The sequence below is a fragment of the Aulostomus chinensis genome, chromosome 2 (genome assembly GCF_037954235.1).
Source record: "Aulostomus chinensis isolate RoL2024-O1b breed Wild chromosome 2, RoL_Achi_v1.0, whole genome shotgun sequence".
In the NCBI taxonomy this organism is placed as follows: domain Eukaryota; kingdom Metazoa; phylum Chordata; class Actinopteri; order Syngnathiformes; family Aulostomidae; genus Aulostomus; species Aulostomus chinensis.
Window position 1 is genome coordinate 19056350 of NC_141321.1, and position 25504 is coordinate 19081853.

The following is a 25504-nucleotide window of genomic DNA, read 5'->3' on the forward strand; positions in this document are numbered from 1 at the left end:
TAATGCTTTGTTGATGTTACCATGTGCAGAGCTACTGCACAAAGACCAGCGCAAGAATCAAATTATGCCCAGAATGCAACAAAAACATATGTGCCAGAGACAATAGGTCACTACAAGGACTTGTGGTCTATCACTTATACACTCACAGCTCTCCTCAGTTGATCAGCTCACACATTCTATCATGATCCAGTGCAACAGCTCCGCCTTGAATTCTCTCTTTAATAATGTTGACACTATCAGAGAGGTTTTAATTATGACTGTCCAGCGATTAAATAAAATAGACCCGATTAATTAAGTCCTCTGTAATTATTTATCTAAGTTAATCACATTGATAAATGTTGGTTGTGACAAGCATGTAAAATGTTTCAAATAGGATGGATTAAAGTAAATTTGCGAATATGTGGAAAGATAAAGTTTAGAGGTCAAAACCATTGTTCTTGCTTGCAGAAACTTATGTTCATAAGCAGTAATATACATTAGAAATATGAGCCAAATATTACCCGCAGAGCATCTCAGGCCTCAGTTATACAGTCAGTAACAAGAGGAAGAAATTTATGATGATGATTTATTTAACACATTTTTTTTCAATATCTGATTTATACTTCTTGTCAACCCTGATTGAATTAATTTCATGTATATTACCGAGGCTGTAGTTTGCAGTGGTGGTCACGTTTACAAACTTGAATATAAGAAACACGTTTCAACATGAGCTGCTACAGTACACATACATGACCACCACCCACTAAGACCTAAGCATGAAGTAGAATAATTCAAGAATAATTTTAGAGAGCAACTCTCATCAAATATGTTTCTGCCAGCACTAACAAGAAGGAGCCGTACAGCAAACCCAACATTGATAACCTGTCAATTCCCGGGCTTAGTGCAGGCTTAATGCAGGGAAGGGGAACATTAGTGATGTCACATGGCCAGCTAGAAAGAACAATAAGGGCGGTTCACATAGTTCTAGGTCTTTGTGTCGTTCTGTTTAATCAGTTTGTGGGCTTCTAAAGTATTTACACAAGTCTCTGTTTATAATCCAACAAAATGTTCTTATAGATTGGAGATAAAGGAGTAGTGTAGCCAAGATAGAGCAAACAGGCTGATCTGTGCTCAGTGATCTGGTTGAAAAGGGCTTTTAAATGGCATCACTTTGATTCTGCTCTTTTGAGTGGGTTCAAAAGTGTTCCGAGTCCGGCACACATTGATATTTAGCAGGGTGATTGAAGTCTTAATGCCAGAGAGGTTAGAGGAGACCAGGGGCCTGGCTGGCTCACTTGGCTGGACATTCATCCTCTGCTTTATTCTCAGCAGGAGTGCTGTCCCCAACTTTAAAGCCATGAATGTTAGATGAGCTGTTCAGACCATACTCGCGCGTAGCTTGTTTTTATTGTAAATAAACAGTGTTCTTGAAAATATGGATGCCATTTTGATCATTCATAGTCATATCATTTATAGTTGTGTAGCCACTGTGAGTGTTTGAGATTTTGTGCTATTGCTCTGTGTTGCTCTGCCAAAACACTAGTTGGCAAGTCCTGAGCCAGTGTGTTGAGTTTCTTCGAGAACTAAAATTGATAGTGAAAGTTGGAGCTGATTAAGGTTGAACAACAGAAATGACTGCAACAGAAGAGAAGTTGTCAAAGGAGATGCCATGTCAATGTGCAGGAGGAGGAACATGATGCTACCACTTGGATCAGTTGTCTGCGTTTGCGTTGCGTTTAAGGCAGAAACATGTAGAGCAAACATGTAGGGACTTCGGCATCGGGTATGCAACTACATTATGTGGCACGGTACTGCAGGAGTTTACAGTAAAGTTTCAAACAGGATTTGTGAATCAGCTATGATTAAGATTAATTTATCCTTTTGCCAGCACAGTGATAGGGTCTCTTCTCCACAGAGGTCATGGCCTTTAATGAGTTTCATGGGTGTTACAGGTGGACAGCTCTGAGTACTAGTGTGAATGTACCCTGCGAGCCACTGAGGACACATTGGGATCAGATTACTCAGACCACATTTGGAGGTGGTCTGGACTGGAGTGCGCCAGCGTGAGCACACGCACCAACTCATTCACGTGAGGTGTCATATTATTACAAGCGCTGAAAGTTGCAATATCAAGCGGGAAAATCACATTTGAACTCACATACTGTATGTGGAGCACGTTTGATCATCCATGTTAATGCCATGTCTGAACAGGGTATTACTTCTTTCTGGTGGGGGGGCCATTGGCTCGCTGGCATCTGAGGACAAGGCAGTGATTAAAGAGACGTATTGATCTGTTGCACATTAGGAGAAGAGATCTTGTTGGAGTGATGTGCATGGGTTCATTTAATTCGGCATTGAGCCAAGCATCAGTGCTACACCCAGACTCTTTTCTCCATCTGCAAACATTCACTGAAGACTTATTTCTTTGAATATCACACTGCAATATGCTCATGAATCTCAGGTTTTGAAATTGACCAGGATCCATCAAAACTTTGTTTCTCGTACCAGTGTGTGTGTGTGTGTGTGCTTTCTTAAAGTTTTTCCAGCTTTAACCGAATGGTCCCCAATGGCCCTTTGAGCCAGCGGATGCATTGTGTGCACTCTTTCTCTCGATGTGTATTAGGTATTGAATAAGTGACCTTTTTGGATTGTATGAGCTCATGGGAAAAGTGGGTGTTTCCAGCGGAAGTTAATGCCTTTCCCCCCCCCCCCCTTTTTTCTCTTGTGCTCCCTCTCTGTGTAGTCCAACGTCTCCCTCCACCTCACACCCTTCACTCTGCCTGTTCTCCATGATTTCTCCCATCAAGCGCTCTTAAGTGCTCAACTAAACAATACCCCCTTACACAAATTCCTGAGTTAGCTGTGTGAAACTCAGCACAGAAAAAGAAGCCAGCAATGGAGGAAGAATGACAGTGTAGAGATGTAAAAGAACTGGTGTTTACTTCCATCTGTTTAACATTAAAGCTGCTATAGTTTGTATTTATTATGAACAGCGGCTAAGAGTGCTGGCCAGAGATAGGGTAAAGGTTAGACCTGAATAAAAAAAGATAAAGGAAATTATATACACATAACCCCAGGAAAATGTGTCTTTTCACCTACTAACGCATTACTTGTATACAGAGCCTTGATGATCAAGACTAGATTTACGACAGAAGACACATTGATGTGTACAGGTGTGAGACACGTTCTATCAGAGATATTTGAGAAGTATAATCGAACAAATGGAAAAAGCAGTTAACTTGTGGATCTCTGGAATTTTTGGCTTCACAATCAAAGACAATAGCAAGAGAGGCCTTGCACGTGCCTCTCTCCAAACCCTCAAATCCATGACTCTGTAAAACTTAAATGTTGTTATTAAGACCGCTAATTTGTGCCTGCAGAGACTCAATTTGATCCTTTAAAAGTGTATCAGCTGTAGCCTGGTGAGACAAGGCAAACACCTGTTTTTTTTTATATATATACTGTATATATATGCATAAACAGCGTATGAGTTGATTTTGTCACGTAATGTCGAGCATTACGAACTGGCCCTCAACAAGCAACGTTTCCCCTTTGAGCTAAAAGGCGAGGCCTCAGCCTCCTCCTTGTGTGTTGGCACACTCTTATCCAGCCTTTTGTGGTTGATATCCCTGTCTGTGTGGCGGCCTGTAATGCTCTGTCAGCACAACACACACTGACCTGTTTGATCAAGCTGAAGCTCTGCCTGATTACTGGGACACTTCAGGCCTGCTTGGCCTTTTTCTGACCCTTTTACAATAGTAAATAATCCTCTCATTAGATTTTTCGTTTTGTAAATCCTGTTGTTTAATTTCCTCCAGATTAGAGATAAGGTACAAACATTGCTTTTTATGCAGTACTTCCACTTGATAAAAATTGATCAAATGAGGATTTTTTTAGGGGGGGGGCTTAGAACTGAGATCATGATTATCTCGCAATGATGTCCAAATAAATGTTTATTGCCTAATACAAAAGAAAATGCATTAAAAAATGGTGGTGCGTGATGAAGGACCAGCACATCAACAAAAGGAGCCCCTCTGTTTTTAGCTTCATGAATCTGATACTCAATGTGAAATGAATGAATTTCTGTCTTTTGTCTTATCTAAAATTGTTTTTTGGTGACATTTAAGTTATTTATGTAAATTTGTGGCCAAGCAGTTGTTGTAACTGCTGTATGTAGCTCCACAGCATGTTGCCTGGAGAAAGTAACTGCTCAGACAGGCGATGTCATTTCAACGTGCTAAAATGCATAACGGTATTCCTTTACTTAAAAAGGATATGGAGCTTACAACTAGTCTGTCTGTAGCCTGAGAGCTAGCTGCAGCAACAGTCTGTCTGACATCATCTAAAACAGATGGATGGCATCTTAAGAGGACTTGTTAAGCCTGGAGTCATAAGATTTAGTCGGATCAAAAATATTTGGAACCTCAATGGAAACTGGGTCTTGATTGCTATCCCTAATTCTTTCATCATTTATATCAATTCACACCATGCACAACCAGCAGGTTGGGGTTATGAGGTGTCGTGCATGTGTGGGTTGGGGCCTAAATAAATGACAAAAAAACCCATGATCACAATCTTATAATTCCAAATGGCACAATAACTGATAGTGTTTTGCAGCTTTAGCAGAGGAAACTGCTGTGTGTTGGGGCGGACATGAGGAGGCTGGGGAATATTATGATTCCACAGATGCTGGTAGAATTTTTCCTCGAATAACACATTTTTCTCTAATTAAAGAATAAATACAGCTGGTGATTTTCAAGTCAAGGTCTGTGAGTTCACATTGCATTTGGGCCATATGTTGAAGGTAATTAACATCTAACTGTGTTGATGATTGTTTGTTCTAGCTAAGCAATCCCTCTCATTAAAGCAACCTGTAGTCAAGCAAGCAGTTCCTCCTCGTGTTTGTGATTTCTGGAAAACGTTTTTTTTTTTAAATGTGTAGTGAAAATCTCAGCGTTACCTGTGTTGGTGTTGGATTTGATTTTTATGTTAATGTTGGTTAAAAGTCAAAGAGACTCAAACAAGTAGGAATCAGGATATCTGACAGAGATGGAAAGGGATCTATATTTAGTGTTTGTAAAGCTGTGGAGAGGAAGTGGGTGCATAGTGCAAAGCATGATGTTGATTACACACCTACACATATCACCCAGTCTTGCTTTCCTTGAGGCTGGAAACCAGCAGTTTAAATGTACAGGATTATTATTTGACGTCTTGACAAGCAGTCGAGAAACCGAGAACAAACCTGATGAGGTGCTTGAAGGAAATGTGTGTTTACTGACAAACTGGACCACTTTTATGTAGTTGTCTATTTGTTCCGTTATCATCAGAAATGAATTGTCAATGTCACTGTGCAGAATTTTTTTCTTATTATTGATGAATCATTAAAATATTAATCAAGTAAAACCGTCCAATATTTGAATGTTCCAGGATTTTGAATGTCAATATTTGATGCTATTATCAGTTTCAGTTCCTTTGTTTTAGCGAAAATGACCCTCTGATGATGAAAATGATTTAAATATGAAAATTATCTTCCTTCTTTTGAGAAAATATTCCCTTGTGATATAAATGAGTCCCAGCTTCTGTTTCACAAGCATCCACATGCAGCTGAGAACCATCCGCAGCCTCTTTTTTTTTTGTGTGTGAAAACAGGCCTCTCATGTTTTCCTAGTGTTAGCATACATGTGCTGTGTGTGGGTGGAGGGCTGGGATGTATAGCTGGAATGCTAAAGAGGAACTGACTGACAGTCTTGGACTTTGGTAGGTAGGCGGGGTAGGGGAACATGTTTGTGACATCACCGCCACCCGAAGGCTCTTTGGCCAGCTGCCTGTTGCAGTGGTGGAGTTTCCTGCCTGCAGAGCTGACCGGAGCTGGGTGAGGCCTTACCCACCTTGTAACTGACATCAAAACTGTATTACAGCTTGGTTCTGCAAGTTTTCAAATTCCTCTGTGTCAATTTAACTTTAAATAATGCATTGTTGTTGTCTTGGTTTAGTAATCCCCCTTAAATCATCTTTAACTTTGATGTCAGCTGAGTTGAGGTTAAAAAATGGGGTTTTAATACACCCACAGTGGGGGTCATGTCAGCACTGGCCTATAGTGGCTGCCTAAGTGGAGCTTAAATTGTCTCTTGTTTTTCTTTATCATTCCAAGCTTCATGCTTAGTTGTTATGTAGTTGGCTCTGTTTTGACAGTTATTTACACCTGCTTTAAAAAAGCTTCAAAGGAACATATTTGATGTAAATTAAAAAAAAATAACAAAGAGAAGAGTCAGAGGGAAGAAAGGGAAGAAGAAAAATAACACATAGCAGAATAATTCTGCCACTTTTCCTGCAAATACCACTGTTTGTAGAGTTTAGTGCATCATTAAAGGTCCCCCACCAGGTTAGACCCCTGGCAGCATAACTAGGGGATGTTAGAGACAAACCTGGGCCAGCCCTAACTATTTCCACAATGAGACTTTTCTAAACATAGAAGGGGTGTCTCTAGCCAAAATGGAAGATGGTTCCACAGGAAAGGAGCCTGATAGCTGAAAACTCCCTCCCATTCTACTTTTGGAAACTAAAGGAACCACAAGTAAGTTTGAACTCTGGAAGGGCAGTGTTCTAGATGGTAATAAGGTACTAGGAGCTCGTAATAACTTTTTAGGTTAGCAGGATTTTAAATTCTTCTCTGGAGCTAGTGCAGTGAAGCTAGGAGGGAAGAAATATGATCTCTGTTTTCCTAGTTCCTGTCTGTACATGTGCAACAGCATTCTGGATCAGCTGAAGTCTTTTGAAGCTTGTTGGGGCAGCTTGATTATAAGAAATTGCAATAATCCTGCCAAGAAGTATTTAGTGCATGGACTAGTTTTTCTGCATCATTTCAAGGCAGAATGTCAATTATTTTTGCAATATTACATTGATTGAAGAAGGCAGTCCTTGAACTTTCCCATATGTGGGACTTCAAGCACATATCCTTATCAGGATCTAATCAAGGTTCCTTACAGAGGTGGTGGAGGCCAAAAGAAATGCCATCTAAGGTGAACATTTCTTTAGATCATGGGCCTGATTTGTTTATTACATTAACTTCTGGTTTTTTCTTAGTTTAATTACAGAAAATTGGAGGTCTGTATGTACTTGGGGCACATTTGACATTTCATTTGCTGATGGGCTTTATCTGACATCATTGATAATTAAAACTGGGGTATGGTGTTAACAGTGTTTCCGGAGAATATTATAAAATGCATAAAAGCATGAATAAGAATACTATTGGCTCAAGTACAGAACCTTGTGGAACTCCATGATTACCATTTGTGTGCTAACATTTACATCGTGAAATATCCAATTCAGCACTGACATCACATAAATACTTGGGAGTTCACTATGTTCAATAGCGCTCCCTAAATGCACTCTAAATCTTGTCTGAAAAGCTGGTAATAAACTTTATTAAAAAAAACATAACACAAGTGTTTGGGAATGGTTTGTCAAAGATCTTAAGAGAGAAAAAGCAAAAGCTATATAGGTTTTCATTAAAACCTGGATCAAGATAGGATTTTTAAGGAAAGGCTTATCTACAGCCAATTTAGAGGACTGCAGTATGTATCTTTACTAGATTTGATACCTCGCAGTGCTTTAATTTAAGGGATTTTGAGTATTATGAAGCCAACCACTTTTGTTTTATTTTTGTTTGTATTAGAGAGGTAATGTTATATTTATAGCGAGCCTGTAGCTCTGTCAATCATATGATCAGTTTGGGATTTGACTGAAGTCGGCATAGGGGTCCTATGTTGTACTGAGACTTGGGACTGGGTTAAATAACACCCTTAAATATGGCTACAGCCTTGCCAAGTAGACAAACGCATAATTAGGGCTGAGCAATTTTATCGATTCTGCGATGTACATCAATATTTTGTTTCCCCAGAGTATTGATTTTTCAGCCGTGAGTTTCGATACTTTAAGCCCCATTCCCGTGTCCCACTCTTTGCAGGGAGAAGTTCCCGCTTGCATTACACATGTACTCCTTGCAAACTCTCTTATCCATCGTAGCCTGGGCCCATAACCACCACAGGTCGCCCTTCATATAGACGTGTAATATACGTCTATTCATAGATAATAATTTATAATAATAATTTAAATAACCAGTAATATTTGTGTATTTATTATTATTCATCTACCTGTCCATTGAATGTGGGCCACTTGCTCTTCCTTACGTACTCCATCTCTGTGTAGCGGCCGTTTCCTCGGCTCACCGACGTTAGCTTGCTACTTTAGCTCGTTGTGGTAACTGCCGCAGTTCCCGCTTGCATTACACATGTAGTCCCTGCAAACTCTCTTATCCGTCGTAGCCTGGGCCCATAACCTGCTGGAAGGCTCTATTCTCCTGCAGCAGAGATGGATAACTCTCGTTTGACAAGAGTCGTACTAATCACTCCCACTCGAGCTCTCTGGAGAACAACAGTCTTTTATTTTTCGCTCATCAATGTAAAAGACAAACTCAACAGTGACCCCTGATGGGATCCCAGTGGTAACTACAACAAACTGAAAATCACAGTACAGAAGTACATCCATACACGTAACGTCCTACCTCAACATAGAAGTAGTATAATAGACTTCTATAGAATTACAGCAGCAATTTCTATTAGTTTACTTTCAATATTTTAGGGGGTTTACAACTCAACTGCTGAGCTACCGTCGCCATCTCTTATCTCTGCTGCACTGTTGTTAGCTAGCTAACCTGCATGGTGACACGACACATATGGGCAGGGCACATACACAAGCACTGTCAATGCTATGATTGGCTGTGTAGCCTAAGTGAACCGTATCATTTGCTGGACACCTGTCACTCACCGAGTCGATGCGCTGCACAGATTTTCTTGTGCGCTGAGAATGTGCGAGCGGTGCACGATTGCTTAAGTGTGCAGCTTAGAGGGAATATTGGCAGTGAGTATAAATCCAGCGCTTGCATGCTTAAACACAGATGCGTGGGAGCATTTTGGGTAAAAAAACAAAAAGGAAAGTGAAGATTTAGACAAAAGTATGGCAGTCTGCAAACTGTGTCACACAAACGTTAAGTACTCTGGAAATACCACCAACCTGTGAGCCCACCTCAAACGTCATCACCCGGACAAGGTAATGCTAACTGAGACCGAGCCCGAGAAGCTGTGGAACGACCCGAAACAAACCACGCTGGACAGTGACGGCGGTGGTTGCCACAAATTCCCATCTTCACCGAGGTCACAGAAAATTACGGAGTCCAATGCCTACTTTATTTGTCAGGATTTGAGACCTTATTCAGTGGTGGAAAACACCGGGTTTAGGCGCATTTGTTTTGAATTATTGGCTGCCATGGTTTATTTTTAACCTGGTGGCTAGACTGGCTAGTGGCTACCTCATATGTTCAGTATCAAGCTAAAAATGCTGCCAAAGAAGGCCACTTGCTGCACTTAACTCTCCATTGTTCACTTTACTTTTCAAAAGCTTGAAAGCTACACTTTTCACTCAGTTTCAATAAATAAAACTAATTTTCTCACCACATCTTTGATTCATTTTGCAAGCTGCCAGTCAGAGCCATATGTTGTGTAATTGATGCTTTCAGTTCAATTAATTCAATCCAAGTCAGTGGAACACTCACAAGATGTCACCAAAATCACTTTGTCCCTTAAAAATCTTTCATAAAAGGATGTAAGTGTATTGAATTGTATCGTGAGCTGAATATCGTGATATATATCGTATTGTGAGCCGAATATCGTGTATCGTGTCTTATGGCAGGATTAGTGTATCGTTACAGCCTTACGCATAATGGTGTGTAGGTGAGGTGGCATGGTGGTGCAGTGGTTAGCGCTGTCGCCTCACAGCAAGAAGTTTCTGGGTTCGAGTCCCGGCTTGGGCATGGAGTCTGCATGTTCTCCCTGTTCCTGTGTGGGTTCTCTCTGGTACTCCAGCTTCCTCCCACAGTCCAAAGACGTCAAGAGAGGATGAGGCTGATTGATACTCTAAATTGACTGTAGGTGTGACTGTGAGGGTGAATGGTTGTCTGTCTCTATGTGATGGACTGGTGACCTGTCCAGGGTGATGGATGGATGGTGTGTAGGTGGCAGTAGGAATTAAAAGGCGATTAAGTGATTGTTGGTCGGCTTAGGGGGTTAGTTTGTGTGAAACAATTCAAAGTGCACTGGCTGTCACATTGTTAAAAACCTGACCTGTTTCCCTCGGGTGAGTGTGCAGTGTTTTTATAGAGCTCTGTTCAGGAATCTGTCTGCTTCCCTGGTATATAACTGTGATTAAGTCTTGATTGCATGAAGGTTTATTAATAAATGAATTTGTTTCAATGTATGCCACATGGTTTAGGCCAAAAAAGTTAGGCCTTAAATCAAGAAGTATCAGATATTCTTTCGGTACAGTGGTTCCTGCAGATGTTGGGCTGGGTGGTCACTTGTGGATGCTGCAATAATGCTCCCCAAATCCTTGAGCGTCTCAACATGACTCATAACATCCTGATTCTTTTCAGGAAGTCAGTTACATCTGATGAAGTCATCGTTTGAAGGATTATAGGTCACATTACTGGACATGACTCAGCCTTCTGTTGCACGGTAGTTATTGGTAGTCCTCCTGAGTCATGTTGCATTCCCTCACCATCCCACCACTCAGCAGCTGCCCAGCTGAAGCCTGTCCAGGCCCAGCTACAGCCCTGTTAGTGCTGGCTGTGGTGCTGCTGCTGGCAGTTGAAAACAGCCACATCTATCACGGGAAATGGCTTCGAGAGAATCATCTGGGCCAGAAGAGAGCTATGCTAGCCATGCGTGTAGAGAGGGAGAGAGAGAGACACAGAGAGACAGAGAGAGAGAGGAATATCTTGAGAAGTGTCATGCTCAATACGCTGCCTAAGGTTGACAGACTAGGAATAAGAGGTTGACTGGAAGCCGAGGTCATGTGATGAAGCTACGGCTCGGAGAGAAGAACACAAGCAGCTTTCTCTTTCTCTGTATCGTCTCTCGCTCTGTGTGTGTGTGTGTCTCTCTCTCTCTCTCTCTCCCTCTGTTTGTGTCTCTGTCTGGTCGTCTGAAGACTCACTGGGAGTGTTGTGCAGTGAAGCATATTCTGGGATACACAGTAATACTGATGAATTATTGAACAGTGGTGAGTGGATGTGACATAGTCCAGCATACTTACATGCTGCAGAGTGACAGGAGAGTGAGTGGAAGAGATTACCTGCATCTCCCTGCAGGTGCTGAGAGACAATTTGTATCAGGAGACAAGTTTGAATGATAAGCCTTCACATATTAGTATCAGGGCATGAACAACACCAGACATTTTAGGTTAACGCTGATATTAATATTTGAGAGGGGAAATAGAATCTAATGGCAATTGCAGCCAATGATCCACAGGAGATGTTTGTTTTTAGAGTCAGTTAGTAGAGAAATGATCAGAAAATCAACTGCCAAATATTTTGATATTTTGTTAAAAGTTGTTCCAGCTTCTAAAAATGAGTTGAGGTGAGGTTTTTTTGCCAAAAATATTTATGAACTTGATTTTCTCTTGCAGAGAAGGTTTTTTGTTTTTGTTTTTTTTACATCTGTAAGGTAATCTTTAGTTTAAATGATATATTTTCAAAATTTTTAGCCATTATTTTTTGTATTTGATTATTATTATTATGTTAAATAAATTATGTAAAATACATTTCTGTTTAACTGCAACATATCACACTGTGTTCATTTTACCAATTAGATTGTTTCCGTGAAAAAAATTAAATATTTCAGTACGAAATAAGGTAAGATAAACCTTTATACGTCCCTCAGGGGGGAAATTGGCTCTGTTACAACAGCAGAAACAATGACGTAGAAGCATAAAAAGTACAGAGCAATAAATAGCAGAAACAGAAAAATTTACAATAAACTACAGTAAAAAATAGATATTTAAAACCTATTTTTTATAATTGAACATATTAATGTTAAAAACAAACCGACAAAGTGATTCCTTTTCTTCGATTGGGACATGATAAGTTTGAAGGGTTTGATTATTTGACATTTTACTGACAATAGAATTACAAAAATAAGGTGCAAATCAATTAATACTCTTAGTAGCATTCAGGTACTGCCCAGCCTCACTTATATCAGCGTTACTGAAGTAATTTCTCTCTGTCTTTTTAAATCTAAGAGATTAGAAGTAGACCGTTCAACACACATTAAATGTTTTTTCAGTGCAACATAACCAGTGCAGGACAAAATGCACTCTCAGATGCACTGTAACTGTAACTGTACATATTTAATTTGGCGTGTTGTTTGAACTATGGGGAATTTCACTGGTTTTGTGATCATTCAGTGTTTTAGGGTGTTGGTTTGACATTCCCCGAGCACTCCCCTCAGCTGTCACCACTTAACTAGCCCCTGAGGAGAGTGAGAACTACAAAACATGGGAAAAATGTCAAAAATGCATATACCCCCCCCCCCCGACACACACACACACACACACACACACACATACACACACACATTCACACACACATTTCCCCGACCCGCCTCCACCTCGGGCCCCACCCTACCAGTTTAAGTTACTAGGAGACAGTTGGGGCCTGAAAATGAAAGAATCAAAGCATGCAGGAGTGAGCGGTTTGACTGTTGCAAAGGAGGAAACTTCTTGTAAATGGGTTTTTCAGCTTGAGAGTAAACTTGAAGCAGTTGGGTGAGAACTTTAATCACACTTTCTGACAAAGTGTGAGTATGCAGTATGTGTGTGTGTGTGTGTTCTTCTACTTGCAACATTTTGAGGACTAGAACACGTATTTAACCAACAGAGTGAGGACGTTTTTTGAAAGTGAGGACATTTTAGTCTGTCCTCACATCTTTAAAGGGCCGTTTGAAGTTCAAGACTTAGTTGTAGGGTCAAGGTTAGAATCAGGTTCTGGTTAGGTTTAGGGTCAAGGATAGGGTCAGGCAGTCAGTTGAGATGGTTAGGGGTAAGATGAGGGGCTAGGGAATGTATTACGTCAATGAAAGTCCTCGCAAAGAATTTTATGATGGAAACAAAAAGCCACATTTGTTTGTTTGTGTGTGTGTGTGTGTGTGTGTGTGTGTAGTACAGGTGGAGGTCGTAACTATGTTTAAGTAGGTTCAGTCCTGTGTTCACACTGGAAATCATTATTGGATCCTAGTTTCCCCTCATGCAAAGCACAAAGGAAATGTGAATCTCCAGTATCACAGCTTTAAGACATGAAAGGAACTTGTGGATGATAGTGAAACAGCTCCATGAATACATCAGGGCAAGAAAAAAATTTCATTACACACACACACACACACACACACACGTATATATATATATATATATATATATATATATATATATATATATATATATATATAAAATCAAACATTACTTTGTCTACTCCTCCACTACAAAATGGGCGATATAATTTTTTTTTGCAGATATCCAATATGCTCATATTTTACAACTGATTTGACAGGTGTCACTGATGTCAAGGTGATGTTATTATATTTACATCCTGTACATATTTAAAAGAATGTAAACATCATGAATGTGACATTGTGAATTTATCTTCGAAACATAAATCATATATTTATAGGCTTGTTTGACCATCAGTTATAATTAAGACTATTAATACCTATATAATATATACCATGAAGATTTACGCCATACAATAACCATGTAATGAGACATGTCCTGTGTTTTGGTTCCAGAAATACTGATGGTCTCTCTGTTGTCTCCTTCTTTGTGTCCTGCAGTCATACTTTGTCACTGACTATGATCCCACAATTGAAGACTCTTACACCAAACAGTGTGTCATTGACGAAAGGGCAGCTAGGCTGGACAGTAAGTGCGCACACACACACACACACACACACACACACACACACACACACACACACACACACACACACACACACAAACGTGGCTTTTTGATTCCATCACAAAATTAATTGCAAAAGCAGTTTATTTTATATCTTCACCCTATTTGCTCTCACTCTGTCTGTGTTTGTGTGCGTGTGCACACACTGTCTAGTTCTAGACACGGCTGGACAGGAAGAGTTTGGAGCCATGAGAGAACAATACATGAGGACAGGGGAGGGTTTCCTGCTCGTCTTCTCAGTCACTGACAGAGGAAGGTGAGTGACAGTTTTCTCTATGTGTAAACTCACAACATTCTGTTTCCCTTTCTGTTTGTTATTCTCTGTTTTGTCTTCATAGTTACACTCCCTTTTGCCCCTCCTCTACTTCTCACTCTACTAAAACCATAAATCTTGAGGTGATATTCTCACTTGGTGCTGCTTTGACTTCCGGAGCCTCTTACTGTTGTTTTAGTTGCCAAATCTATTTCAGATGTTTTGAAGTATTTCCATTTGATTGAATTGTGCAGCTGTAAATATATGAATCAAGCTCATACAGAATGTAGGAACATGGAATGAGATTATTTTACCAAACTCACTGGGGGAATTAACAGGGTAAACATGGCACCTTGGCAACATCTTTATTGTAGTCGGCCTGTCATCGCATCCTGCCTGTCTTTGTGTCCCTGCAGAGCAGTGCAATGAGCTGCATTCTCCTGCCCCCACCCACAGCCCCCTCCCAATGTTTATGTTGTAAACAGTCTTTCCTTCCTCCATTTATATTAGTCAAGTCTTTCCAGATTTACTATGTACTCACCAAGCTGTCTGTGGGCTTGCAGCTGGAATGCTGTTCGGGTTTGTGGTTGTATTTTACCTCTTTTTTTCTTTTTTTTTTTAAACTGACATTTTTATTTGCTATTGAGTTTAAAAAAATGCACATGATATTTTTATCATAGTGGGACAACTTTCAGATCAGTTCAGAGAGCCACAGATAAACAGTTGTTAATTGTGCGCTTGAGGTTTCCCCTCTTTCCTGACCTTTTCAAGACCAGCAAACTAACTCTCAGTGGTGGTGGCTCCAACTCCCAGGTGTGTGTTCTATGTGTGTTTTGCTGGAGGTTTGAAACGTGCAAATTTAGATAAACGAGTGCATGTAATTACAAACATATTATGCAATGTCAATACCATTTCATATCATTCACAGCTTTGAAGAAATCTACAAATTCCAAAGACAAATTCTTCGAGTTAAAGACAGAGATGAATTTCCTATGATTCTTGTAGGAAACAAAGCAGATCTGGAACTACAGAGACAAGTAAGTCCAACAGATTTCAGAGGTCTGAACCCAGTGACTGACCGACATAGATCCTGTTTGATCATCTGATGAGATAATAGCAGCCCCGTCTAAAGGATTCACATTTGCATACTTGAAAGTGGAAGTGAGCGTTGCAGCTGCCAACTTACGGGACGTGAGGCAAAGAATAAAAGAGAAGCTGTAAAAATAGTCTTGTCAGGAGGGGAGGATGGATGGAGAGAGAAAAGGGAGTGTGGTGAAATTATGAATTTTCTACTTGTTGGTGACTGGTGAACCTACACCACCCCCCCATGGTGAAAAGGAGTGTTACATGCACAACTACAATGGGTTTATTCACTAAGATTAACAGTTCTTATTTCAAACCTCATGTGACGCAAACTTGTGCTTCTTTGTTCCTTTTTTGATTCCTTGGGTTTTTTAAATTTATTTCATTACAGATGAGATTTAAGTCTGAAACAGTAAAATGGTGTTCAGTTATTACTCATGACTGAATTCATCAAATAGTAGCTCTTTTATTCATGTGTTTCAACACTGTTAAATGTTACATGATGATATGTGTGTCAAATATCTCATTTTTTTCCTCCTCCAATATATTTCTAAAACTCATTGTAAGACCTTCTATGTGTCAATAACATCCACCAAAGATCTCCAAAATCCAAATTTGATATTTTCCTAACTAGTCTAGGAATCATTTTCATTTTATGCATAATTGCTTCCAAATTTACTTGCATTGCTGTTGCAAAGAAGATGGAGGCAGATTTTCTGTGTCCCAGATGCATATTACTTACAGAACTCGTTTAGAAAAGACTTGGGAAAAAAACAAATTAAATACACTCATAACTGGGGCACGCATACAAAAAATGCTTCATGCCGTTGTTGCTTTTAGTTTTCCACTATACTCAGTTCAGTGGAAATTTCACAGGACTTAAATGAAGTTGAATGATATTGTAAAGAGGCAGGGGACAGAAACAAATTTGGAAATAAAGTAGAGATGAAAAAATATGGGACAAAGCTCTCATTCAGTAATTATTTATATCTTAATGAAGAAAAGGAGACAACTTTTTTCTACTTTTAGTGTTAGCAAGAGTCACGTAAAGTAAGATGTGAAAATAACCTTTGTGAAGTCGAGGTGTGTGTGTGTGTGTGTGTGTGTGTGTGTGTGTGTGTGTCCCTGTGTGAGTGTGTGTGATACGTGGCGCCGTGGTCAAACCAAACTTTAGTTCTGACATCAACTACATAACTTATACATAGCGTTCATGTTATAGAAATATAAATAGGACATTTGTCTTCATATGCTCAATGAGTCATAAAAGGAAGTTTGAAACACGAATGCCTTCCAAGCAGTTGCTGAACGGAATAAAGATGCTAACATTACAGCTCCAACATTGTGTGACTGTTAGAAATCATATTACATTAAAATGTCAGTTCTCCATATTTGTTGACCCTCCAAGAGTTTCAGGAGGACATGTTCTGTTTTGAGGGATATTAAAATTAAAATAAAGCAGGAGCTAGTCCTCAGTTGTGTTTTTGTCTCAGCTCATCATGATTTCCTCCTTCCTTTTGCCTTCAGGTAACCCAGGAAGAGGGCCAGCAGCTGGCCAGACAGTTGAAGGTTACATATATGGAGGCGTCAGCCAAAATCCGTATGAACGTAGACCAGGCTTTCCACGAGCTGGTTAGAGTAATCAGGTAGGTACTGCCATTGTGGTGGATCCAGCACCTTTGATGAATATTCAGCAAATACATTTTTTGTCATTCATTTTTTGAAATGAATACAAATTTGTTTTACTCTCTCCCAACTCCCAGGAAGTTCCAAGAACAGGAATGTCCACCGTCGCCAGAACCTACAAGAAAAGAAAAAGACAAGAGCGGGTGCCATTGTGTGATCGTCTGAGTCGGCCTTATCACTGTAATTCATGCAGCTACTCTCTATCAGCCCACCCACTCTGCCTGACATCACATCCTAGTTGGATGACTGACCGCTGCCTTCTCCACGTGCATGACTTCAGACAGCCCTTACTGAGATACTTTGACAAGGAATTGCTGTCCCCAGGACGTCACTATGGACATCTGACAATGCCAAATTGTAACACCACTCTACCTTCAGCCATAATCTTAATTCACATGAGAGTCCCAACACTAAGCATTGCCTTCTAAATCAACCTGACAAATTAATGTTTTGTACTCTGAAGGACTTCTCTTGCCTTGTAGTGATTTGTACTTGCTACCGAGATTGAATGAAAACTATATATCCAGAATGTTAATGAGTTTCTTTAGTTTCAAGTGTCTTACAAGGACAGAGAGATTATCTTATGAAGCTTTGTGTATGTTGTGCCATCTTTACTCCCATGTGCTAATCTGCTACTGTACATACGTGACATTTGTTGTGATTTTCAAAGTGTATTTCTAATGACCTATTAAATCACCACAGTACAGTGTGTGAGGTTGAGTTTGGTTTTACATATATGAAAGTGACTATATAAGTATGTATATAGATATAATGCCTAGACAGCCCTTAAAGCTACAATGATAGAACTTTCTGGCACTCTGCAGTAGATTCTATACTTGGTCTGTGGTTTCTGCTTTCATCTCAATTGCCAAATATGGAGTGTCTACTGTATTTGATTTTTAAAAAGTCTTATAGATTGTAGGATTCATATCCTATGTCATATCCTAAGTGTACTGAAAATGGCATACATTTCTGTCTTCGCAGCTGGCATTTCAGTAGGAACTGTACACCGTATGTTGTTTCTAATGTGTAGGAAGCAGTTGAGGGAAATTATTGATAGCACGTTGTGTAAAAACTTAAATTATTTCAGATCAAAACACTGAACACTGTACACTCTTTGTTCAACTCTTCAGAAGTAGTTTTAACAGTTTCACTTGCTACAAATCAAGACCCTTTTAGAGCTCCGTTCATTTCAGATCAGATCATTCCAATGTATCAAATTATTTCTGTCAAACATTAAGTCAACAAAATAGATAAAATAACATTTTTATCATTCCAGTAACTCAGTGGCAATGTGTTTATTTTGTGTCCTTGAATTACTATGTTGCATAACATTTTTCCCCATCTGTCAGTTGGAATACCAGGACAAGTATTGAAGTACACAACGTAAAACATCCGCTCTCCAGTGGGACATGAACTGAGTGGACCTGCCACCTGTGGAGTAGTCTAATACTGCCCCGCCTCCCCTTCTTGCTCCTGTACTTCTCTTCCAGCACACAAATGAAGTACTGCAGTTTGTTTTTCATATCATCATCTTGTAACATAATAATCAGAAAATCAGATGATGGAAGTAATGGACTTGATTAAATGTTTCTACTCTACTTTTATACATTTATTTTCTTATCAAACTAGCTGGCAAGTATTTTTTTATATGTTTATAAATGAATACATGTTCACAGCACAGCTGTGTATATATGTAAAGAGGAATATTTAATTCTCTTGGTTATTTGAAACTAAAGATGACAGTTGGCCCAAATTAGTCAAAGAAGGTTCTTCCCACAGATAAGACCCGGAATGTTTTTTCTATAATTGTGGTTTAGAAATGGGGAGTGTATTTATCGCGAGGTCTTCGCCTCCATCAGAGGGTGAAATGCCAGGTCAGGTGGGCAAGGCTTTTGGAGAGTATTCTTGTCTTTACACGGGAGCTTTAATCCACAAGAATGAATAATTATAATCCCTGAAATATCCTCTCCCATTTTACTGCAAATGTACATTAAAATCACACAGATTTTTCTTTTTCGTCCATATCAATGTCTTTTGCCCTGTGTTTAGCTTTTTGGTGCTACAATAAAATCTTTCATTGAGCCAGATGGGGTAGAGTTTTGGTTTGTTTGTTTTTTGTTTTTTTTAATTAAAAAAATCTGTTGAGACAGCTGACATGCCAAGTGTTGTCAGTGAGAAGTATGGCAGCAGTCACTCCAGGATGGAGACAGGATTCAGGGAAGCTTGTCATTATTCACAGCGTAAGACCTTATTGGATTCACATTCTATGTCTCTCAACAACAGGAAAGCCTGTCCCTCAAAGTAAGCACCAAAACCCCCCTGAATACGTTAGCTTTTCATACTAGCGCAAATCTGGGTTCATGGTAAAAAAAAAATAGTAACATTACTGATGTATTTATACAATTCATATCTGCAAGAGTTGCTTCTTAACACTAAACTCCCTGAGTTGTTTCAAATTCAAAATGATTATAAATGAGTATTTCTGCAAAATATTTCTATTCATTTTTGGAAGACCAGTGGATTGTTAGTAAGGATAAAGATGAGGGATAATGGGGGGTGAGGGAGAACATCTGGAACACAAGAAAGAGTCATAAGAAAAAAAAAAGAAGATGTAGAACAAGATGAAATTTCGGGCCAGAACAAAAGCTTTACTATCCCGACTGAACAGTAGATGACCAGCAGATATTCTGGTGACATCATATCATTGACATATTACTCATAAAACTAACAATGAGTGATCCTTGACCAATTTGTCTTCAGGTGAATGTCTTCAACACAAACCTGTGTGGGTGAGTAATAACCATCCAGCTCACACTTCACAGCTTTCTGCACAGCAATGTATATTTAAATCAGTATGTAGTTGTGATGTTTCATATCAACATCCCCAGAATAATGCTTGAATCATGTTGCCATCTATAATATATTGGGATAAATGGATACACCTATCGCAAAATCCAGTATTTAACTACACCACACATTCACAGAAATAACCGTTAAAATAAGTAAACTTCTCTCTTAAACAGATTCATTAAAAACCGATAAGGGAGGATTTATAGCACCGCTGCTGTGCAACACCCAGCACAGCCTGTCACTGGTTGCTCAAGATGATTCCCTGCACCTGCCCTCCTGCCTACCTTTCCTTGCAGGAGGGACTCAGCGTAGGGGCTCTCCGTATTTACACAAAATGAGCCTGCAGTTTTGCCCTCGTAAGCTTGTTCTTGTTTGCAATGATCAAAACTGTGTCCTGATTTCCAGAGAAATATGTCTTGTGACATATAGTCTAGTGTCTTCTTTCAGTATTTTCAAAATAAAATACATCGATTATGGCTTTTTAAAAAAAAATATTTATTTTTTTGCATTGATCAATAAGTGAGCGAGGAGGTGTTTGCTGCCGCCGGCTATCCAGCAGCCGTCACAGGCCACTCCGAGACCCAGAGTGAGAAGGAGCTTTAATGCGGCCTCTTGAATCAGACTCGAGCAGTTCCGAGGCTACTGAAACGAAGGACGACAACAAAAAGAAACATTGATACGCGTTGTTTTGGGTCCGCGTGAGCGAAAAACAGCATCCGCGCGTGCGCCGGCGGTTGACAGCTCGCGCGCCCCTCAGTAGTGGTACAGCCCACCGGACCGAGTCTGGATTATCGAGAGGCTACCGCCGATGCTTACTTACCGCCCGAGCCTCTGGCTTCGGTGACATACATTCACCCACCACCCATCTACCTATCCATCCATCCATCCATCCATCTATCCACCCTTTCAGCCTGGCAGCCAGGCAGTCGGACGGGGACATGGAGGGAGTGAGCAGCAACAGGAGCATGTCTTACAGCAGATGGAGTTACGACAGGTAAGAGCTGCCTAACCCAAGTTCGTTTATAGCACATGCTAATTTTCAGATCAGCCTGATGCTGTCTGTCCTGGGGGTTTGAGGTTGGGACCCCCCCCCCCCACACACACACACACACACACACACACATTAGTTGACAGGTACACTATCTATCTATCTATTGATCTATCTGTCTGTTTATCTATCTATTCATCTATCTATCTATCTATCTATCCCAAAAGTTATATATACTGAGCTGTCAATGTGCTGTATTCGGAAACAGGCTGAACTCATTACCAAGAACATTGGCAGGTCATGTCCCAGCAGGAGGGACTGTAATAAAGACATAACCTTTTTCTGTTTAACTCAAACAAACCTGGATGATATGAAAATAGAGCAGATAACAGTGCTCAGGCATGACAATAAATGCATTCAGTGCTTTCTTGGGAAGCAAGGCCTGTCAATCATCCTACAACGATTTTGCAGCTCATGAACAAGTAGATGAAAATGAGAAAATGCCAGTTTTGGGAGTGTTGTCAACAGCATCATGTCAGACTTCAGTGTGAATGAGTCAGTCAGTTTGAATGACCATGACTTGTGAACGTGTTTATAACAAGAGAGGACACGTGTTTATTGAAATACTCAGACATAAACTGCACCTTGACATAAAGCCATTGGACATATGAACAGGACAACATGTATCATAACATACATATTGTTTTTAATTTTTTCAGCCAGCCTCCTCCATTTAGAGCTGAAGATACTGTTGCTGTATCATATGCACAATAGAGCAGCTAGATGCTGACAACTCTATGTGTTGGCTCAGATGCTTTAATTGGTATTCTGAATCTGTGCTTGCCTGGACATCCCAAGAGACCACCAGGGGCCAGAGGTCTCCTGCCTCCAAAGATTTCTCACAGTGTTGTTCGCTGTGCAACCAGGCTGTGCTAGGATCTGTGCATTGCTTTTACTGCAAAATCATCTCATTACAGAGTCTCCCCTCTCTATCTATCTATCTATCTATCTATCTATCTATCTATCTATCTATCTATCTATCTATCTATCTATCTATCTATCTATCCATCCATCCCTCTATCTATCTATCTATCTATCTATCTATCTATCTATCTATCTATCTATCTATCTATCTATCTATCTATCTATCTGTCTATCTATCTATCTGTCCGTCTGTATGTCTATCTATCTATCTATCCATCCATCCATCCATCCCTCTATCTATCTATCTATCTATCTATCTATCTATCTATCTATCTATCTATCTATCTATCTATCTATCTATCTATCTATCTCTGTCTGTCTGTATGTCTATCCATCCATCTATCTATCTATCTATCTATCTATCTATCTATCTATCTATCTATCTATCTATCTATCTATCTATCTATCTATCTATCTATCTATCTATCTGTCGATATATATCTGTAAATTAGCCATAAACTGTAGTTTTAAGAAGCATACATTTCCCAGTAGGCCCACCAGCTCACTACTGAATTGGGTGTTTCATAACACAATTAACAACAGTGTCGGACTGGTGGCCAGCAGTGATAAATAAACCTGCTCCGTCTTGTAGTCAGAGTTTGTTGGACAAACAAATTTGGAGTTCGTATGACACATCAGGGATCAAATTCAGGGCAGCACGGTGGTGCAGTGGTCAGCGCTGTCGCCTCACAGCAAGAAGGTTCCAGGTTCCAGTCCCGGCTCCAGCACGGGATCTTTCTGTGTGGAGTCTGCATGTTCTCCCTGTTCCTGTGTGGGTTCTCTCTGGTACTCCAGCTTCCTCCCACAGTCCAAAGACATCAAGAGAGGACGAGGCTGATTGATACTCTAAATTGACCGTAGGTGTGACTGTGAGTGTGAATGGTTGTCTGTCTCTATGTGTTGGTCCTTTGATGGACTGGTGACCTGTCCAGGGTGAACCCTGCCTTTCGGCCGTAGCCTCTGGAATAGGCTCCAGCCCCCCCAAGACCCCCCCGGACACTCAACAGGGTGAGCGGAAGAAAATGGATGGATGGATGGTTGGATGGATCACATTCAGGTGTTTTCATTTCATTCATGACTGCTTACAAAATCCATAAACCACCCATGTCACAGCTTCTCTCCAGCTGGTGTCGTGTTAGAAAAATATAATTTCAAATGCTTTGTTAGGTTTTTTTGTCATTCGTAGAAACAATGAAGAGGAATTAGTTTCACAGTCAGTTGCAGGGTTAATCCAAAAAAAACCTCCTGTCTCATAACGTGTCCTTTCACTTCCCTTCTGTCAGGGAAATTCAAATTTTATTTACAACCATAGAAAGCAAAGTCAATAGCTGATGTGACTTCGCTGTAATGATTTGATTTTTGGCCATAAAGCATTTTTATTTATCAATAGTGACAAATGTTTAGAAATTCATATGTAATAATAAAGTAAAAATGAAAGCACTTCATCATTTTTTTTAAACAGTTAAGATTTAATGCAGGAATTTTATTGCACAAAAAAATGGATGATATTTTAGAGCTCCCACTAGATGTCTTAAAGCTCCACTGTAATTGGACTGGAACGGTTCATCCCCCCATGCACTGGATGTCAAAGCATTGTTAATGAGGACTATTAATCCGAACAGCACACCTTTATGGTCCATCCACACAAGTGTCTATAAAACTGCAGGACTGACATCAGCGTGACCCTCACATAGTTTTGTTACCGAGACCTTTCTCTTTTTCATGGACTGACACTTGTAATGCCATGTAACTTGACCCAGCATGAACTCAGTAGAGGGCTAACGATGTGATTACGCGAGAACACCCGTGTGAGCATGCGGGGTCTTTTAATAGTAGTTGGATTCAGCAGTGTTATTATGCTGTAGATAAATGGTATCGATGTTCAAAACCATGTGTCATCTCATTAAGTCAAATTCGTCACTATTGAACATGTTTCAAAACCAACGAAGTCCTGAAACTGTGAGTGTGAATGGTTGTCTGTCTCTATGTGTTGGCGGTAGAAGTGTAATTTAACTCCAGTAACTACATTATCTGGCCGATAAGAGCCTGCTGGCATCACATTTACACTCTAGCCGATTGTTACAGGTTGAAAATGTTAAAGCCTACCCTGCTTCACTGGAGCAAAATGTTGTGTGAATGTTATAGTAATGAAGTATTGTAACTGAAAACATGGCCTGGAAAACCAAAGCAACTAGCTGACAGAAGCAAAACTGCTCCACAGTGAGGGGGATTCAAGTGTCATCAGCACTAGTGAAAAGAATCTAGCAAGTGGAAAATACTTCTCAAATATTTTTTTTAACCATTTTGAAGGTGTTTCTGGAAATCTGGTATCAGAAAAGTTAAAGTAGATAAATCACACAATGCGACAAATTCTTAAATAAAACTGGTTAGTTGATTATGTTACTGCTTTCAGGACAGTTGTGGCATAAAGCCCTATAACAGCTGTGGAGTGGAGAAGTTTAAATGCACCTGCACGGCATCTAAACAATAGTGTTGTCCTACGTTCGCTGGGGGCGATACAGCAGCGAGAAGGAGAGAGTTGCTCACTCACATTTTTTCACACTGAATTCATTCTAAAGTGTGGGGTATTGTTTTTCTTTTTTTGTTGAATTTTAGGCTGCAAGAATGATCCGTTGCTCTGCTGCTCTTTGAAGGATCACGGCACACCTCTGGCTCAGTCTCGTCGTTTAGTTTAGTGGTATTTTGAAGCCCAAACTTCTCTGTTCTTGCTCACCTTACCCCAAAAATGTTTCACATTAATCCATCCATCCATCCATTTTGTTCCGCTTATTCCTGTTAAAGGTTGCAGGGGGGCTGGAGCCTCTCCCAGCGGCTTTTGGGTGAGAGGAGGGGTTCACCCTGGACAGGTCACCAGTCCATCACAGGACCAACACATAGAGACAGACAACCATTCACACTCACAGTCGCACCTACGGTCAATTTAGAGTATCAATCAGCCTCGTCCTCTCTTGATGTCTTTGGACTGTGGGAGGAAGCTGGAGTACCAGAGAGAACCCACACAGGAACAGGGAGAACATGGAGACTCCACACAGAAAGATCCTGTGCTCGATCCCAGAACCTTCTTGCTGTGAGGCGACAGTGCTGACCACTGCACCACCGTGCCACCTGTTTTACATTAATATTTTGATTTATTAAATCAAGATGAAGTGATATTTTGGTTGCCATCTGGGTGTTTCTCTTCTCTCAACCTCCTACAGTCCCTGGGTTAAAGGCGTTTATTTAAAGGCTTCTCTTGGAACAGTCCAACTTTAAAACACAAATCAAACCTTCCAAAATATGAGAAACACAGTTTCTCCTTAAAACTGCATTTAAAGCATCTTTATCGGAACCTTTTCAGACACTGATATTACGGAACCACCACAGAAACCACATGAACATAGAAGGAATACACACCGTTGACCCAAGTACATACTAATCTGTACAACAAGTTCTCCTCATTTTAGCTCTCTGACCAGCTTCAAGCCAGATACTTGGTTTCATCCTGTCTCATCTTTTGAAGAATTTGCATTTGCCAATTTGCTATCATCAGGTGCCATGATGATGGCTCAAAAAGGAAGAGGAGACAGACTGTGATCCTAATTTCCTCTAGTTCCGCTTTTTTAATACAGGGTAACACAGTGTACATAATGAAATGTAAACTAACCTTTATCTGTGATTAAAAGCAAGAAAATGCTGTACTGAGTCCTCCAGGATCTGAATTGTATCTTGTCTGCCCACCTTGTCCCTTCATCTCTTGGATACAGTGTTTACTTAGTGGGTGCCGGGACAGTGAGATTATACTGTATGTCCAATCACAAACAGTCCCACCATGAATCACAAG

General features: G+C 40.2%; 2 protein-coding genes across 3 annotated transcripts in view; both read left to right on the forward strand.

Annotated features, from left to right (window-relative positions):
- The window catches only part of rras2 (RAS related 2), a 34142-nt gene extending 15216 nt beyond the window's left edge, over positions 1-18926 (forward strand). Inside the window, exons 2-6 of the mRNA XM_086182806.1 lie at positions 13695-13782; positions 13973-14075; positions 15001-15109; positions 16680-16798; positions 16916-18926. Of these exons, the coding sequence (XP_086038932.1) occupies positions 13695-13782; positions 13973-14075; positions 15001-15109; positions 16680-16798; positions 16916-17003 (507 nt within the window). The 3' untranslated portion in view covers positions 17004-18926. The remainder of the gene's footprint in view (positions 1-13694; positions 13783-13972; positions 14076-15000; positions 15110-16679; positions 16799-16915) is intronic.
- A 1344-nt stretch (positions 18927-20270) lies between these two features.
- tub (TUB bipartite transcription factor) overlaps positions 20271-25504 on the forward strand; it is a 52517-nt gene continuing 47283 nt past the window's right edge. The window contains exon 1 of one of the 2 annotated variants that reach the window (XM_086182832.1): positions 20271-20685. In XM_086182832.1, coding sequence (XP_086038958.1) covers positions 20630-20685 — 56 coding nt within the window. In that variant the 5' untranslated portion in view covers positions 20271-20629. The remainder of the gene's footprint in view (positions 20686-25504) is intronic. The other variant, XM_086182817.1, reaches the window with a different exon arrangement.